A 15,322-nucleotide genomic window follows, 5' to 3' on the forward strand; every position below is an offset into this window, starting at 1 on the left:
CTGCACTAGGGCTATATCATCTAACATAGAAAAATCTGTTAACTTCTATCTTGTAACATACTCAGCAAGTGAGCCCCTAGGGCCCTCTTGAGCACAGAATTCCAAATACTCACCACCCTCTGGGTTAAGAAAATCGGAACATAGAACATAGAACACTACTGCCCAGTATAGGCCATTTGGCCCACAATGTTGTGCCAATCTTTTAACCTAACCCTTCCCTCCCACATTGTTGTGTTTGTATTGAGGGAGAGTGCAGAGCACACCAGGATGCCAGGCTGCAGGATACTCCCCTGAACTTTACTGATAACCCTACTTGTACAGTATGTGAACTCCACCCATGTGGGAGTGGCTAACTGAGTGACATAGCAATAATACTATTAACTACCACTACATGTCGGCTTCTTGAAAAAAGAGAAGTATACTTTTTGTCTATAGAATTGCATTGAAATTATATTCCCTGAAATTGAGCGATTCAGTTCACTTTACCTGTAATAAGTTTACACGTAACTTACGCTCCTTGCATAAACATAAAAAAGAATTGCCAACATTACAACTGCCTTTTTATTTTGTTTTTAATGATTGCTCATTCTCTTCGCTTTCCTCCTCCCCGCCCCCATTTCTTCTTTTTTATTAACAGTTTCATTTTGAAATGTTTTTAACTCTTTTTTAAAAACATTAAGTCTAATGGAGGTCAGGGTAGACTAACATTCGGGCAAAGTGAGAGGATTATTCTGCCTCTTTGGCACTTGCTCTAAGCTATTAGGCTATGGAGTGTATCTCTGTGGTGGGACAGATAAATGACCCAATCTGGTATAGGTTCCTGGAAGTGTTGGAGTGGATGGAGATTCTTGAACAGGTGCATTCAAGTGATCCTTGTCACAAGGATCAGGCCACTCTATTTCCTTCTCTACCTTTCGAATAAGCACACACCAATTTCACCGGATTTCACCTTGTGATGTTCTGATCACAAACGATCGTGCTGCATTCTGTTGGACTGTTGTTCCTTTGGTGAATTGATCTGAAACCCAAACAGCTTTAGCACTCCTGAGTGGCGACAAAGATTTTGCTCTATGTTTGAGATCGTTCATGCTCTTTGTTTTCTCATGCTGTGTTGTCTCAAAATTTCTCACTTTGTCTAAGTGAGGTTGGAGAAAGGAAGAAAGGACGGGCAGGCTTATTCTTAGTCTCGGGCCCATAGTCTCTGATGGACTGTAGCCATTTGTAAGAGGTATGGAGTGCTCATTTGCAGTGCTTTGTGGGGATCTTTTGCCTTCAGTAGGAGACTCTTAACAGTTTGCACTGCTCTTTCCGCTTCTCCATTTGGCTGTGGGCAAGGTGGACTGCTTGTCTGGTGTTTGAACTCACAGTCCCTAGCAAAGGCTTTGAATTCTGAGCAGCTGAATTGTGGGCCATAGTCTGACACAAGTTTCTCTGGTATTCCATGGAGAGCGAATACAGCTTTCAGCTTCTGTGTAGCCGCTGCTGAGGATGTAGAGGACAGCTTGGACATTTTAACAATCCACGAGTAGTAATCCACAGTGAGAAGATATTTGTCCCTTTTCAGCTTAAAAATGTCTGTGCCTGCAAATTGCCATGGAAAGTTTGGGAATTCTGTCGGACTGAGAGGTTCAGCATGATTTTTGTGCAGTTTTCTGCATGCTTCACAGTACTTTACATAATCTCCCAGCTGTGTGCTCAGACCAGGTCACCACACGGATTGACTTGCTCTTAGGTGACATTTGTCGATGTTCATAGTAGATTTGACTGATGATTTTTGGTGTGGATAGAAGCAGGAATGTTGAGTCTGGAGCCCTTTAGCAGCAAATCATCAAGAATGGTGTGTATGTCTCTTTCAAGCCAGTAAGGTCTGATTTCATGAGCTCCTTTTCGAACAGCTGGCCATCCATGCTCACAGTATTGCATGACCTTGCTGCAGATTTGGTCCTTTTTCAACTCAGTACGAATTTCATCCAGTTTACTCTGTGATGCAGGAAATCTTTCACATACCTAAGTTAAGTCAATATTAGTAAATCCCAGGAGGGCGGACTCAGCTTCTGTCCATCATTTTTGCATGGCATCCTCAACAAAGTGTCTACTGTTGTGATGGATTGTCCTGGGATATGTTCAATGTCACAGTAGTATTGAATAAGCCTCTTTCTGAATCTTTGCAGACATGGAGGTAAGTCATCCAAGCGTTTTGAGCTAAGGAGGCTGAGAAGTGGCTTGTCGCCTGTTTCAAGTAGGAACTTAGTGCCCATCAAGTAGCAGCTGAAGCATTCACAAGCCCACACAAGTACCAGCATCTTCTTTTCTATTTGGGTATAACACTTCAGTAGGAGTCAGTGCTCTCGATTCATATGCCAGCAGTTTCCATACACCACTGCAGTTTTTCATGAGCACTCCCTACTAGGCCAAAGGAAGAGGCATCTGCTGGGATCTTGATTGCTTTATTCGCATCAAAGAATGCCAGTGTTGGTGGAGAGATAAGCTCTACTTAGTTGATGAGAATTACTTTACCTGTGGTGTGTCCCAGGTCCAAATGTTTCTCTGAGAGAGGAGGTTATGTAGTGGCTTTGTTTTCTCTGCCAAATCTGGAATGAACCTTCCCAGCTGGTTTACCATGCCAAGGAAACTGTGGGTCCCTGATACCTTCGCAGATTGTTCCATGTTCCGAACTCCTGCCATTGTGTCCGAATCCAGCTGCATTCCCTCTGAGGACAATTGGTGGCCTAAGAACTTCACCTCCAACTTTGCAAATTTGCATTTATTTTTGTTCAGGGTAATTCCAGCCCTGTTTCACTTTCTCCAAGGCGGCTTCCACTCTTTTGTCATGTTCCTCACTTGAGCCTCCGATGATGATTATATCATCCATGTGGCAGATTACTTCTTCCAGCCCCTTCAAAATTTGGTCCATCCTCATCTGAAAGTGTTCAGGGGCTGATGAGATGCCAAAAGGGAATCTCTTGAAAGCATAGCGTCCATATGGTGATAAAGGTTGGGCATTTCTTGACTTAGGAGCTAAGTAGATTTGACAGAACCCCGAGTTTGCATCCAGTTTGGTGAAGAACTTTGCTCCAACCCGCCTACCCAATATGTGCTCAACAGAGGGAAGAATAAACTCCTCTACATTATTCAATTTTGTTAGGTCAACACTGATCGTCACTGTGCCATCTGGCTTACGTACCAGTCTGTAGATCCAGTTATGATATCAAGCACCTCCATTTTCTCAAGTGCAAATTTGACTTTGTTCATCGACGGGACTGATATATGCCCCACTGTGGTCAGAGAGAGAGTGTCACTCCTGGCCTCATTTGGATAAAGTACCCTTCTTTCAGTTATCCCAGGCCTGTGAACAACTTCCGCCATTGGACATTGTTAGTGAATCCAACCTTGCAATGAGGTTTTTCGTCTCAATGGCATGTCATTCCAATAATAGTGAGATGAAATTCTGACCAACATACACGTCGTCTTTCAACTGTTTCTCAATTTTACGGATGAAAGTAGCAAACCTTCCTTTCACACTGAGCTTATGCTTCCCTGGCTTTTAGTCCAGCTTCTAGCTTTACCTCAGCATCATTTTTCTGCCTGAGTTCTGCCAGTTGCTGACGAACATTCTCACTGTGCCTGCAGCTAAAGTCTCACTGACAGTTTGGTGTCTAGTATCCCAACAATAATCCTGTCTCTCATGAGCTCATTTCTCAGAATTTCATATGCGCAGTTGCCTGACAGGACATGCAGTGCTGTGATGAAATCACTTACACGTTCATCTGGCTCCTGACTATGAATGAAAAATCAAGAAACATTGCATGGTTTATTCTTGATTTTTTTATTATGAATAACGTTTCTTTTGATACACAGTATAAAAAAACATAATTTTACTCACCTCCATCACTCATACCATATGCCCAACTCCTTCCGTGTAAAAAAAGTTGTCCCTCAGGTCTTTTTTAAAATTTTCCCTTGAAATTAGTCCCATTTACCTGCTTTTGGCCCATCTCCCTCTAGACCTTTCCTATCCATGTACTGCACCTGTCCCAGCGTCTTTTGATTTTACATTCATAGTCAATGCTTTAAGTAGATTTCTATTACATTGCTTAAAACCAACAGGACTGTTGCCACTCATGTGGCTCTCTCAAGTGGTACAATGCTGCAACAATTGAGCGAGTTCCTCACCCCACAAAAAACAGAAAATCTGCAGATGCTGGAAAAAGAAGTGACACACACAAAATGCTAATTGAATGTAACTGCCTTAACCACTTCCCTGTCAACTTGTTTCATATGCCCACACCCATTGTGGAAAAACTTCCCCTTCAGGTCCTTTTTAAATGTTTCTCCTCTCACCTTAAATCTAATGTTCTTGAGTTTTACTTTAATTAGGAAACTTAGAAAGACTGCATTGGTACGCTGCAGTGTTCTGATACTTTGGTTCTTTTGATTGTCCAGTCTGAACTGTCATAGTGACGTACCCCATGGTATTTTAAAAAAAAATCACAGTTCCCTGCTGGACTGCCAATGGAGCAATGCTTTGTCTTTGGCTCAATGTGGAGAGGCTGGCAGTAAGGGTTGGTGGGTCAAGATGAGAAGTTTGTAGTAGAAGTGTATTATCTATCAATCAACCCCACAGCCTTCTGAGTTCATCCAGCTCCAGCTCCAGTTCTCAAACATGGTCTGTAAGAAGCTGCAGTTGGATGCACTTCTTGCATACGTAGTGTTCAGGGACACTGGACGTCTCCTTGCCTTCCCACATCTCCGAAGAGAGCATTCCACTATCCTGCCTGGCATTCCCACTTCTCTAACTGTGTAGAAAGAAAGACAGGGGAAAAAAAACTTAACCAAAATCTACCTGCACCCTCTGCCTCTTGCTAAAACCTCTTGACCCAAGGCCTCAAACTCCTCACTCTAACACAATCCAAAGGCAGTTCCAACAATGTCTGTTCTGGTTAAATTTAACTTATTTCTATTGGCCCTTGCCAAGTGTCTACTGTGATCTCAAGTTCACTGAATGTCCCAGTTGGCCCACTCACTTTTTCTAATCTCACTCCCACAATGCATAAGCCAACAGCTCTACCCAATCTCAGACGATGATAAGATCTGGGTAGTTCTGTGAATGCTTGGAGGAAGATTTGCCAGTGTCCAGCAATGGGCCACACTAACCGTGCCACCAGGATGGAGTGCTGATCCCCACAACTCATCAGTAAGTGTTTGAACCCCATACCCAACTCACACAACCTCACAAGCACCTAGCTAGGTAGAGCAATGCAGTAGTTCATTGTCAGATTCCGGAACAGCTATCGCATCAGGTTCTCGTAACAACCTGCACAATCCTAACCCTAACTCAGGACACTACAGGACACCTCTTACACTACCATGAACTTATCTCTTATTGTATCTTTTTTTTTGCATGAAGGTTCTTGACTTCGCATGTCTTGTTTTTCTCTCTTTCTTCATTGGCTTCTGTAATAAAATATTCAGTGCATTGCCTGAACATGTGTCCCTGCAGCCAAGTTTTACATTGCACCTGTACCTCACCACACATACAAATAACAATAAATGCATAATTTTTATCATTTATCCTGTCAATAACGTGCCAATTATAAATAATGACAAACAAGGTAAAATCTGCAGATGCTGGAAATCCGAGCAACACACAGAAAATGCTGGAGGAACTCAGCAGGCCAGGCAGCTCTGTGGGGGAAAAAGTACAGTTGGCATTTCAGGCCAAAATCCTTCGGCAGGATCCTTTTGGGTTCCTTGTGATCACATCTGCGTACTAGTGTATGTCACTTTTGTGTCCCTTTATGATAGCCATCTCTATTCCTTCACATATTTATCCATCTCATTTGGATTCAAAAATCAACCAACCCGCTCTCGCTATTGCCATTGTTTTGTTCTCGTCCTCATGTTTAAGATTTGCTTACTTCGTGCTCATGATTCAAGTTAAGTAGCATACCAAGCTGGAGTCAAAGAAACGGCAGCTTGATACGCTAAGGGTACGGAAACTATTATAGATGTTTTTATTGCCTTGCAATGAAGTTGATGGTGACTGGAGATTGTTGAGATGAAGCAAGCTGCCTTATTGCCATGCCTCAGAGAAAATTTGGACAGAAAGAGGCTTACTGATGATAATTAAAACAATCTGTAATGCAACAATGCCAAGAAGGACTACTTTAGTTTCTCAACTAGCAATAGAAGAGATTTGAGAGAACACACCCTTTGCGGAGCCTCACTTTCTTGGCAATTGATTACAAAGCTATTACTGTCATTTGCAGGGAGTGCGTATTTACTGAGAAACAGCATCACTATGCCTCCGGACAGTTCCGCAATCAGTCCTCTTTCCAGACATAATGAATATCCATTTATTATCCATGGTTATAACGGTATACAGTGCAAATAAAAGCCCTTTGGCCCATCAAGTTGATGCTGACCATCTTGTATCCACTTACACAAATCCCATTTTTAACTCCTGAATCAACTCTTCCTGAATTTCTTGCCACTGACCTGCAATGGGGGGCAATTTAAAGTCCCCAATTAGTCTCTTGACTAGCATGCATTGGGCATCAGAGCATCTATGGGAAACCCATGTGGCCACACGGAGAACATGCAAACTCCACATAGGCAGCACCCAGGATCAGGATTGAACTTGGATTACTGGAGCTGTGTAGCAGCCAAACTATCTAGTGCTTAAGGGCTGAATACAATCACTAAGCAAAGCATGTGGCCCACTCTGTCCTGTCCCACCTGGAAAATGGGGTCTCATATGCCAGACAGCTGTTTATAGGCGTCATAGAAACCATAGAAAAACTACAACACAGAAACAGGCCTTTTGGCCCTTCTTGGCTGTGCCGAACCATTTTCTGCCTAGTCCCACTGACCTGCACACAGACCATATCCCTCCATACACCTCCCATCCACATATCTGTCCAATTTATTCTTAAATGTTAAAAAAGAACCCGCATTTACCACCTCGTCTGGCAGCTCATTCCACACTCCCACCACTCTCTGTGTGAAGAAGCCCCCCCAATGTTCCCTTTAAACTTTTCACCCTTCACCCTTAACCCATGTCCTCTGGTTTTTTCCTCCCCTTGCCTCAGTGGAAAAAGCCTGCTTGCATTCACTCTACCTATACCCATAATAATTTTATATACCTCTATCAAATCTCCCCTCATTCTTCTACGCTCCAGGGAATAAAGTCCTAACTTATTCAACCTTTCACAAGTCCCGGCAACATCCTTGTAAACCTTCTCTGCACTCTTTCAACCTTATTTATATCCTTCCTGTAATTTGGTGACCAAAACTGAACACAATACTCCAGATTCGGCCTCACCAATGCCTTATACAACCTCTCCATAACAGTCCAGCTCTTATACTCAACACCTTGATTAATAAAGGCCAATGTACCAAAAGCTCTTTTTATGACCCTATCTACCTGTGATGCCACTTTTAGGGATTTTTGTATCTGTATTCCCAGATCCCTCTGTTCTACTGCACTCCTCAGTGCCTTACCATTAACCCTGTACATTCTCATAACACCTCATTTCGGTGTTCACCATCATCACACCCCAGAAACTGGTGAGGAAACTGTCCTCGCTGGGTCTTAACACCTTCCTCTGCAACTGGATACTGGACCTTTTAACAGTAAGGCCACAGTCAGCCTGTGTGGACAGTAACATCTCTCGAATCATTATGCTAAGCAGTGGCTCTCTCCAAGGCTGTGTGCTCAGCCTGCAGCTGTTCACGCTACTGACGCACGACTGTGTCACAGGATCCAGCTCAAACCATGTCATCAAGTTCACAAATGACACAACAGTGGTTGGTTTGCAAAGAACAATGACGAGACGGAGATTAGAGAGAAGTGGAGCGGCTGGTGGACTGGCGTGAGAAGAACAACCTAAGCCTGAAGGTAGAGAAGACAAAGGAAATCATTGTGGACTTCAGGTAGGTGCAGACGAAAAATCTCCCTCTGTGAATACATACATGGCTCCTCCGTAGAGAGCTAAGTAGACCAAGTTCCCGGGTTTCACATTACAGATGACCTCGCTTAATAGCACCTCCCTGAATAAGAACCCCCTTCCTAAGAAGATTGAGGCAAGCAAGGCTCCCTCTCACCACCATCTTAATAGCATTTTGTAGGGACACCATTGTCAGAATCCTGCCAAGCTGCATTTCCATCTGGTATGGGAGCAGTTGAGCTTAAGACCAGAAGTCCCTACAAAGATCTGTGAGAACATTTGAGAGGACCTTCGGGGTCTCCCTACCATCCATCAGGGACATTTATCAGGAGCACTGTGTATGCAGGGCCCTTAGTATTATTAAGGATCCCACCCATCCATCTGGCATCCTCTTTGACTTTCTACCATCAGGCAGGAGACTACAATGCATAAAAACAAGAACGGTCAGGATGAGAAACAGTTTCTTCCCCCAGGCCATTAGGCTTCTGAACTCCCTGACGCATTGCATTTGAAGTGTCACTGGTTAATCTGTTCCATACCATACAATATTTAATATTAGTGCACTCTAGTTTGTTGTTCATGTGTGATTCATCTGTAGATTTTATCCTTACCTTCATAAGTTATTCTGTGTTATGTGTGTTATGTGTACTACTGTGCTTTACATCCTGTTTCAGAGAAACGATGCCTTGTTTCTATATACATTATGTGGTTATATACATTATATACATGTATATAGTTAAATAACAATAAACTTGACTTGAGTTGACTTGATATTGTCAGAAACATAGAAAGCAAGAAAAGAGGAACATATAGACCATTTGGCTCTTCAACCGGAATGCATTATTCAAAAAATAAGGGATGATTACCAAATGAGTTGTCAATAAATCTTGTATCCAATTCAGTACAACATCTTTGGTAAGTTCAATTTAAGCAAATACACATAACAAATACAGAATTAATTTAAGTAAATAAAATGTAACAACTGAAATACTTTTTGTCCCTCAATCTATTGCTTTTCATCAAAACTGGGAAATGTTAGTGATAACGAAATTTAAGATGCAAGAACATGTGCTGGTGCCTTGTACAGCTTATATTTTGTGTTGTCTGCACCCGTGTGCTTGTGATGCTGCCCAAACAAGCCTTTCCTTGTACCTGCATCAGCTGCACTTCAAACTTGACGAGACGAGGGGATAGAATGGAGGGAAGGTGGAGAGAGAAGGTAGGAAAGAGCAAATGACAGAAGAACTGACTGTGCAAGGAGAAAGAGAACAAGAGCGGACTGTGGACATAGTCACAGAGGACAACCCCCCCCCCCCCAAGTAACAAAGTGTTACTCAGAATCTGAATCTGAATCTGTCATGGTCCAGTCTGTGAATTCTGCATTCCGGTTCACAGTCCGGTTTGTGGATTCAGGACTCCGGGTCTTCCAGCTGTCCCTTGTTTCGGTTGGGTTAATCATAGGCACCTGATTCCCATCTTGGAGCTTGGAATATAAGTAGCCTTGAGGTCGAGTGTGGGCTGCTGGTTTGTCTTGTCAAGATCCTCTGGGAGCAACCTGCTGGTGGAAGGCTAGAGCGGCCACTTGCCATCTTTAGGCTGCGTTGGAGAACCACCACTTCATGGAGCCTTGCTGTCAGTAGGCGGAGCAGTCTTTGCGGTATGGATTCAGCCATTTCCTGGGCCAGCTGAGTGGCTGTCAGCCACTCTGAGCTAGGTAGGGATCTGGCTGTTTCTGTAGCCAGCTGAGGTTGCTGGCTGTAACTGCGACTTGGAGCAACCCCGAAGCAGAGATGGAACTGTCTGCCGTTCTTTGGTGTTTGTCTCTTCTTGTCCTTGCCTCCGTGGGGTAAGTCAGGCCATTCTGCCATTGCCCTGCAGGGGGACATGTCTTGTCTTGTCTTTGCCTCTGTCGAGTCTGGCTGTTCTGCCGTTACCCGATGGATGGACCTGTCCCACCTTGGTGTGGAGATAAAGTTGAGTCCCAGCTTGCCTAAGGATCAGTCCCAGCTCTATGCCTATGTACTGTCCAGTCTCGTGTTAGTGTCATGTTAAAGATGAGTCCTGGCTTTTTGAAGGATAAGTCCTGGCTCTATTTTGATGTACAGTTCCCAATCTGCCTCCAAGCTCCAGCCTCTGAGTTATCAGCCTCAAGAACCTGGCCTGCAGCCTCAAGACCCTGGCATGCGGCCTCCAGCCTCAAGACTCCAGACTGCTGCCTCGTCCTGTCCCGCAGTTGCGTCATGTCCTTGTCTGGTTCTGGGGTCCGAGCCCGAGGCAAGACCCAGGTTCTGGTCCAGTCTCCGGCTCGGACTCCAAGCCCAGGCTCCTAGTTCATGGTTCCTAGTCCTGGTCCTGCTTTCCCAAGCCCAGGCTCCTAGTTCATGGTTCCTAGTCCTGGTCCTGCCTTCCCAAGCCCAGGCTCCTAGTTCATGGTTCCTAGTCTGAGTTCCCTGTTTCTTGTCCATGTCCTGCATCCTAGTCCTGTTCTTAGTTCTTCAGTGTCTGTGTCTTGCACTTGGGTCTGTTCCCAATGCCCCCATTGTGACAGAATCAGGTTCATTATCACTGACAAATGTCATGAATTTTTTGTTTTATGACAGCAGTTCAGTGAAATACATAAAATGTACTATAAATTATAATAAGAAATATATATATGAAATATTAAGTAAGTAGTGGAAAAAAGACAGAGCAAAAATAGTGAAGTGGTGTTCATTGCCTGTTTGGAGCAGATGGTGGAGGGGAAGAAGCTGTTCCTAAAATATTGAGTGTGTGTCTTCAGGCTCCTGTATGGAAGCAATGAGGTGTCCTGGGTGGTGGGGGTGCTTAAAGTTTGATGCCACCTTTTTGAGGCATCACCTTTTGTAGATGTTCCTGATGGTGGGGAGGTTAGGGTTTCTGGCCGAGTTTACAACCCTCTGAGTTTATATATCCTTTTCAGTTCAGATTCTGCGAAAGGACAAACTCACTCTCATTATGCAGGGACATCTATAAGAGGGAATTATTTATCTAACGGCAGATTTTAAACCTCAGACATTAACTGTTTTTCCACAGGTGATGCCTGACCTGCAGAGCATCGACATGAGATGCTTTCTCAAGAAGATGACCTCCATTGTCCATGCTCTCCACCCACTGCTACCTTCAGGTAGGACCTACAGAAACCTGCTGTCCCACAAGGTTCACGAACAGCTACATTCCTACAGTGGTTGGGTTCTTGAACTGATCTGCACAACATTAACCCAACCCCAGCAATGAAACATCACGGGCCACCTCTTGCATTCTCACGGACGTCTCTGATCGTGATGGTTTTTTCGCACAGCCGCTCCCTTGTTTAATGTGTGTAGAGTGTTGTCTGAATGCCTGCGCCTGTGACGCGGCTGTAAGTAAGTTTCTCACTGTACCGGTACCTCAGAGGGGTTGAGGCGGCAGCAAACTCCACCTGTGTCTGGACTTGACTTAAAATTCAAAAGGCAAGTTGTCACCTTTACCGTGAATGGATGTGATGGATCAACGTAACACCATAGCACCAAACCTCAAGGAATTATCTTAAAATTACACAGAAGGAAGTAGGTCCAAATTGGCCCCACAAGGGACCAACCCACGGAGTCCCATTCCCTTCTCCGTTTCCCGGTATATTCGTTAAGATATCCTTTTACACGGCCCCGTAGGCGCTCGTTTGATTCTTTACACAGGAATGAAGCCAGCATCCAATTAACTTACCACTCGGGCACAGAAAAAACGTACGCTGACAGCTCCGGAGGTCAGGATCGAAATTTGCTCCCCGAGGCAGCAACGCTAACCTGAACTGAAATATTTCTCCCCGACGTTGAGGTTTACTAAGATTTTTGGTTTCCTCACGATAGTATGTTCAAGAGTAGAGAGCAAAGAGATAGACTAGACCTACTCACACTTTTCCCAGACGCACAACAAATCTCGGCAAGCCTGTTCTCGGTTTGGTAGCGGAGAACTTTGCAGGAGTTCCCGTAAATTCTCAAGCAGGCTCGTCGAGTGATTACACCCGCTTTCCGAACAGTGAATAAAATTGAGCAACGCGCCGTTAACTTACATGGCTGTGCTTGACGGGGATCCATAATTTACAGCCCAGGACTTTCTGCTGATCTCAGGTCAACAAGCCTTACAGTCCTTCCCAAGATAACTGCCAAAGGTTCCGTCGATTTCCCCTTCCAAGAAAAAATAACTGGTCCTGGCGTGTTGAGAGATAGACTCTGACTGGCCAGACCTTCCGTACAATGCAATCACATAAAGTCCATTAATTTAAAAGAAACAAAATTAGGGCGTCGCCACATAGCGAGTCTGGACGCGTACTGAACCCACCCCTTGCCTCCCACTCCGTTCCACTCTCTCTCTCGAACCCTCTTCCTATCCGTCACACTCATCCTCCCATCCCATTCTGCGTTCACCTCTCCCCACTCTCTCCTCTGTCCTGCACTCCCAACCCCCCATCCCTCCTCCCTCTCCCGCACTCTCTCCTCTGTCCTGCACTCCCTACCCCTATCCCTCCTCCCTCTCCCGCACTCTCTCCTCTGTCCTGCACTCCCTACCCCCTACCCCTCCTCCCTCTCCCCACTCTCTCCTCTGTCCTGCACTCCCTACCCCATCCCTCCTCGCTCTCCGCCACTCTCTCCTCTGTCCTGCACTCCCTACCCCCATCCCTCCTCCCTCTCCCCACTCTCTCCTCTGTCCTGCACTCCCTACCCCCTATCCCTCCTCCCTCTCCCCACTCTCTCCTCTGTCCTGCACTCCCTACCTCCTATCCCTCCTCACTCTCCTGCACTCTCTCCTCTGTCCTGCACTCCCAACCCCTATCCCTCCTCCCTCTCCCACACTCTCTCCTCTGTCCTGCACTCCCTACCCCATCCCTCCTCGCTCTCCCCACTCTCTCCTCTGTCCTGCACTCCCTACCTCCTATCCCTCCTCCCTCTCCCACACTCTCTCCTCTGTCCTGCACTCCCTACCCCATCCCTCCTTGCTCTCCTGCACTCTCTCCTCTGTCCTGCACTCCCTACCCCTATCCCTCCTCCCTCTCCCCACTCTCTCCTCTGTCCTGCACTCCCTACCCCCATCCCTCCTCCCTCTCCCCACTCTCTCCTCTGTCCTGCACTCCCTACCCCCTATCCCTCCTCCCTCTCCCCACTCTCTCCTCTGTCCTGCACTCCCTACCCCCATCCCTCCTCCCTCTCCCCACTCTCTCCTCTGTCCTGCACTCCCTACCCCCTATCCATCCTCCCTCTCTCCCACTCCTCTGTCCTGCACTCCCTATCGCTCCTCCCTCTCCCCCACTCTCTCCTCTGTCCGGCACTCCCAACCCCTATCCCTCCTCCCTCTCCCACACTCTCTTCTCTGTCCTGCACTCCCTACCCCATCCCTCCTCGCTCTCCCCCACTCTCTCCTCTGTCCTGCACTCCCTACCCCCTATTCCTCCTCCCTCTCCCCACTCTCTCCTCTGTCCTGCACTCCCTACCCCCTATCCCTCCTCCCTCTCCCCACTCTCTCCTCTGTCCTGCACTCCCAACCCCTATCCCTCCTCCCTCTCCCACACTCTCTCCTCTGTCCTGCACTCCCTATCCCCTATCCCTCCTCCCTCTCCCCACTCTCTCCTCTGTCCTGCACTCCCTACCTCCTATCCCTCCTCACTCTCCTGCACTCTCTCCTCTGTCCTGCACTCCCAACCCCTATCCCTCCTCGCTCTCCCCCACTCTCTCCTCTGTCCTGCACTCCCTACCCCCTATTCCTCCTTCGTCTCTCCACTCTCTCCTCTGTCCTGCACTCCCTACCCCATCCCTCCTTGCTCTCCTGCACTCTCTCCTCTGTCCTGCACTCCCTACCCCCTATCCCTCCTCCCTCTCCCCACTCTCTCCTCTGTCCTGCACTCCCTACCCCCATCCCTCCTCCCTCTCCCCACTCTCTCCTCTGTCCTGCACTCCCTACCCCCTATCCCTCCTCCCTCTCCCCACTCTCTCCTCTGTCCTGCACTCCCTACCCCCTATCCCTCCTCCCTCTCCCCACTCTCTCCTCTGTCCTGCACTCCCTACCCCCATCCCTCCTCCCTCTCCCCACTCTCTCCTCTGTCCTGCACTCCCTACCCCCTATCCATCCTCCCTCTCTCCCACTCCTCTGTCCTGCACTCCCTATCGCTCCTCCCTCTCCCCCACTCTCTCCTCTGTCCGGCACTCCCAACCCCTATCCCTCCTCCCTCTCCCACACTCTCTTCTCTGTCCTGCACTCCCTACCCCATCCCTCCTCGCTCTCCCCCACTCTCTCCTCTGTCCTGCACTCCCTACCCCCTATTCCTCCTCCGTCTCCCCACTCTCTCCTCTGTCCTGCACTCCCTACCCCCTATCCCTCCTCCCTCTCCCCACTCTTTCCTCTGTCCTGCACTCCCTACCCCATCCCTCCTCCCTCTCCCCACTCTCTCCTCTGTCCTGCACTCTCTACCCGCTATTCCTCCTCCCTCTCCCCCAATCTCTCCTCTGTCCTGCACTCCCTACCCCCTATCCCTCCTCCCTCTCCTGCCAAACGCTACATCTGTCACTTTCCATTCACCTCCTCCCTAATCATCATTTAGGGTCCTAAACAGTCCTCTAAGATGAGACAACACTTCACCTGCAAATGTGTTGGGGTCATCTACTGTATCCGATGCTCCTGGTATAGCTTCTTTGCATCAGTGAGACCTGGTGTAGATTGAGGAACCTCTTTGTTAAGCACCAGGAAGGATTTCCAGGTGGCCACCCATTTTAATTCCACTTCTTATCCCCATTGTGATTCTGATACGTTGGTCCATGTCCTCCTCTACTGCCACGATGAAGTCCCTCTCAGGCTGGAGGAGCAACACCTTGCATTCTGTCTGGGTAGCCTCCAACCTGATGGCATTAACATCAGTTTCTCCAGCTTCTAGTAATTTCTCCCACTCCTCTTCACTCCTTTTCCATTTACATTCTGGCTCCCCTCTTACCCTTCTCTTCTCCTCACCTGCCTGTCCCCTTCCTCTGGTGCCCCTCGTCCTTCTCTTTTTCCCATGGTCCACTCTTCTCTCCTATCAGATTCCTTCTTCTTCAGCCCTTTAGCTTTTTCACCTATCACCACCCAGCTTCTTCCTTCATCCTTCTCCTAACCCACCTATCTTCCCTCTCATCTGTCTTCACCTATCACTGGCTAATTTGTAGGCCTTTTCCTTCTCCCACCTTCTCATTCAGGTTTCTTCCCCATGCCTTTCCAGTCTTCACCCAAAACATCAACACTTCATTCCTCTCTATAGATGTTGCCTGACCTGTTGAGTTCATCCAGCATTTTATGTGTGTTACTCTGGATTTCCAGCAACTGCAGAATCTCTTGTCTTTATCTATCTCTGTATTCCA

The 15,322-nt window shown here is 47.0% G+C and overlaps 1 protein-coding gene across 1 annotated transcript in view; it reads right to left on the minus strand.

Moving 5' to 3' along the window:
* The window catches only part of LOC134356747 (protein SSUH2 homolog), a 63,377-nt gene extending 51,126 nt beyond the window's left edge, over positions 1 to 12,251 (minus strand). Inside the window, exon 1 of the mRNA XM_063067841.1 lies at positions 12,013 to 12,251. Within this exon, the coding sequence (XP_062923911.1) occupies positions 12,013 to 12,037 (25 nt within the window). The 5' untranslated portion in view covers positions 12,038 to 12,251. The remainder of the gene's footprint in view (positions 1 to 12,012) is intronic.
* Positions 12,252 to 15,322: the final 3,071 nt, after the last annotated feature.

Source organism: Mobula hypostoma, chromosome 15, assembly GCF_963921235.1.
Source record: "Mobula hypostoma chromosome 15, sMobHyp1.1, whole genome shotgun sequence".
NCBI lineage: Eukaryota > Metazoa > Chordata > Chondrichthyes > Myliobatiformes > Myliobatidae > Mobula > Mobula hypostoma.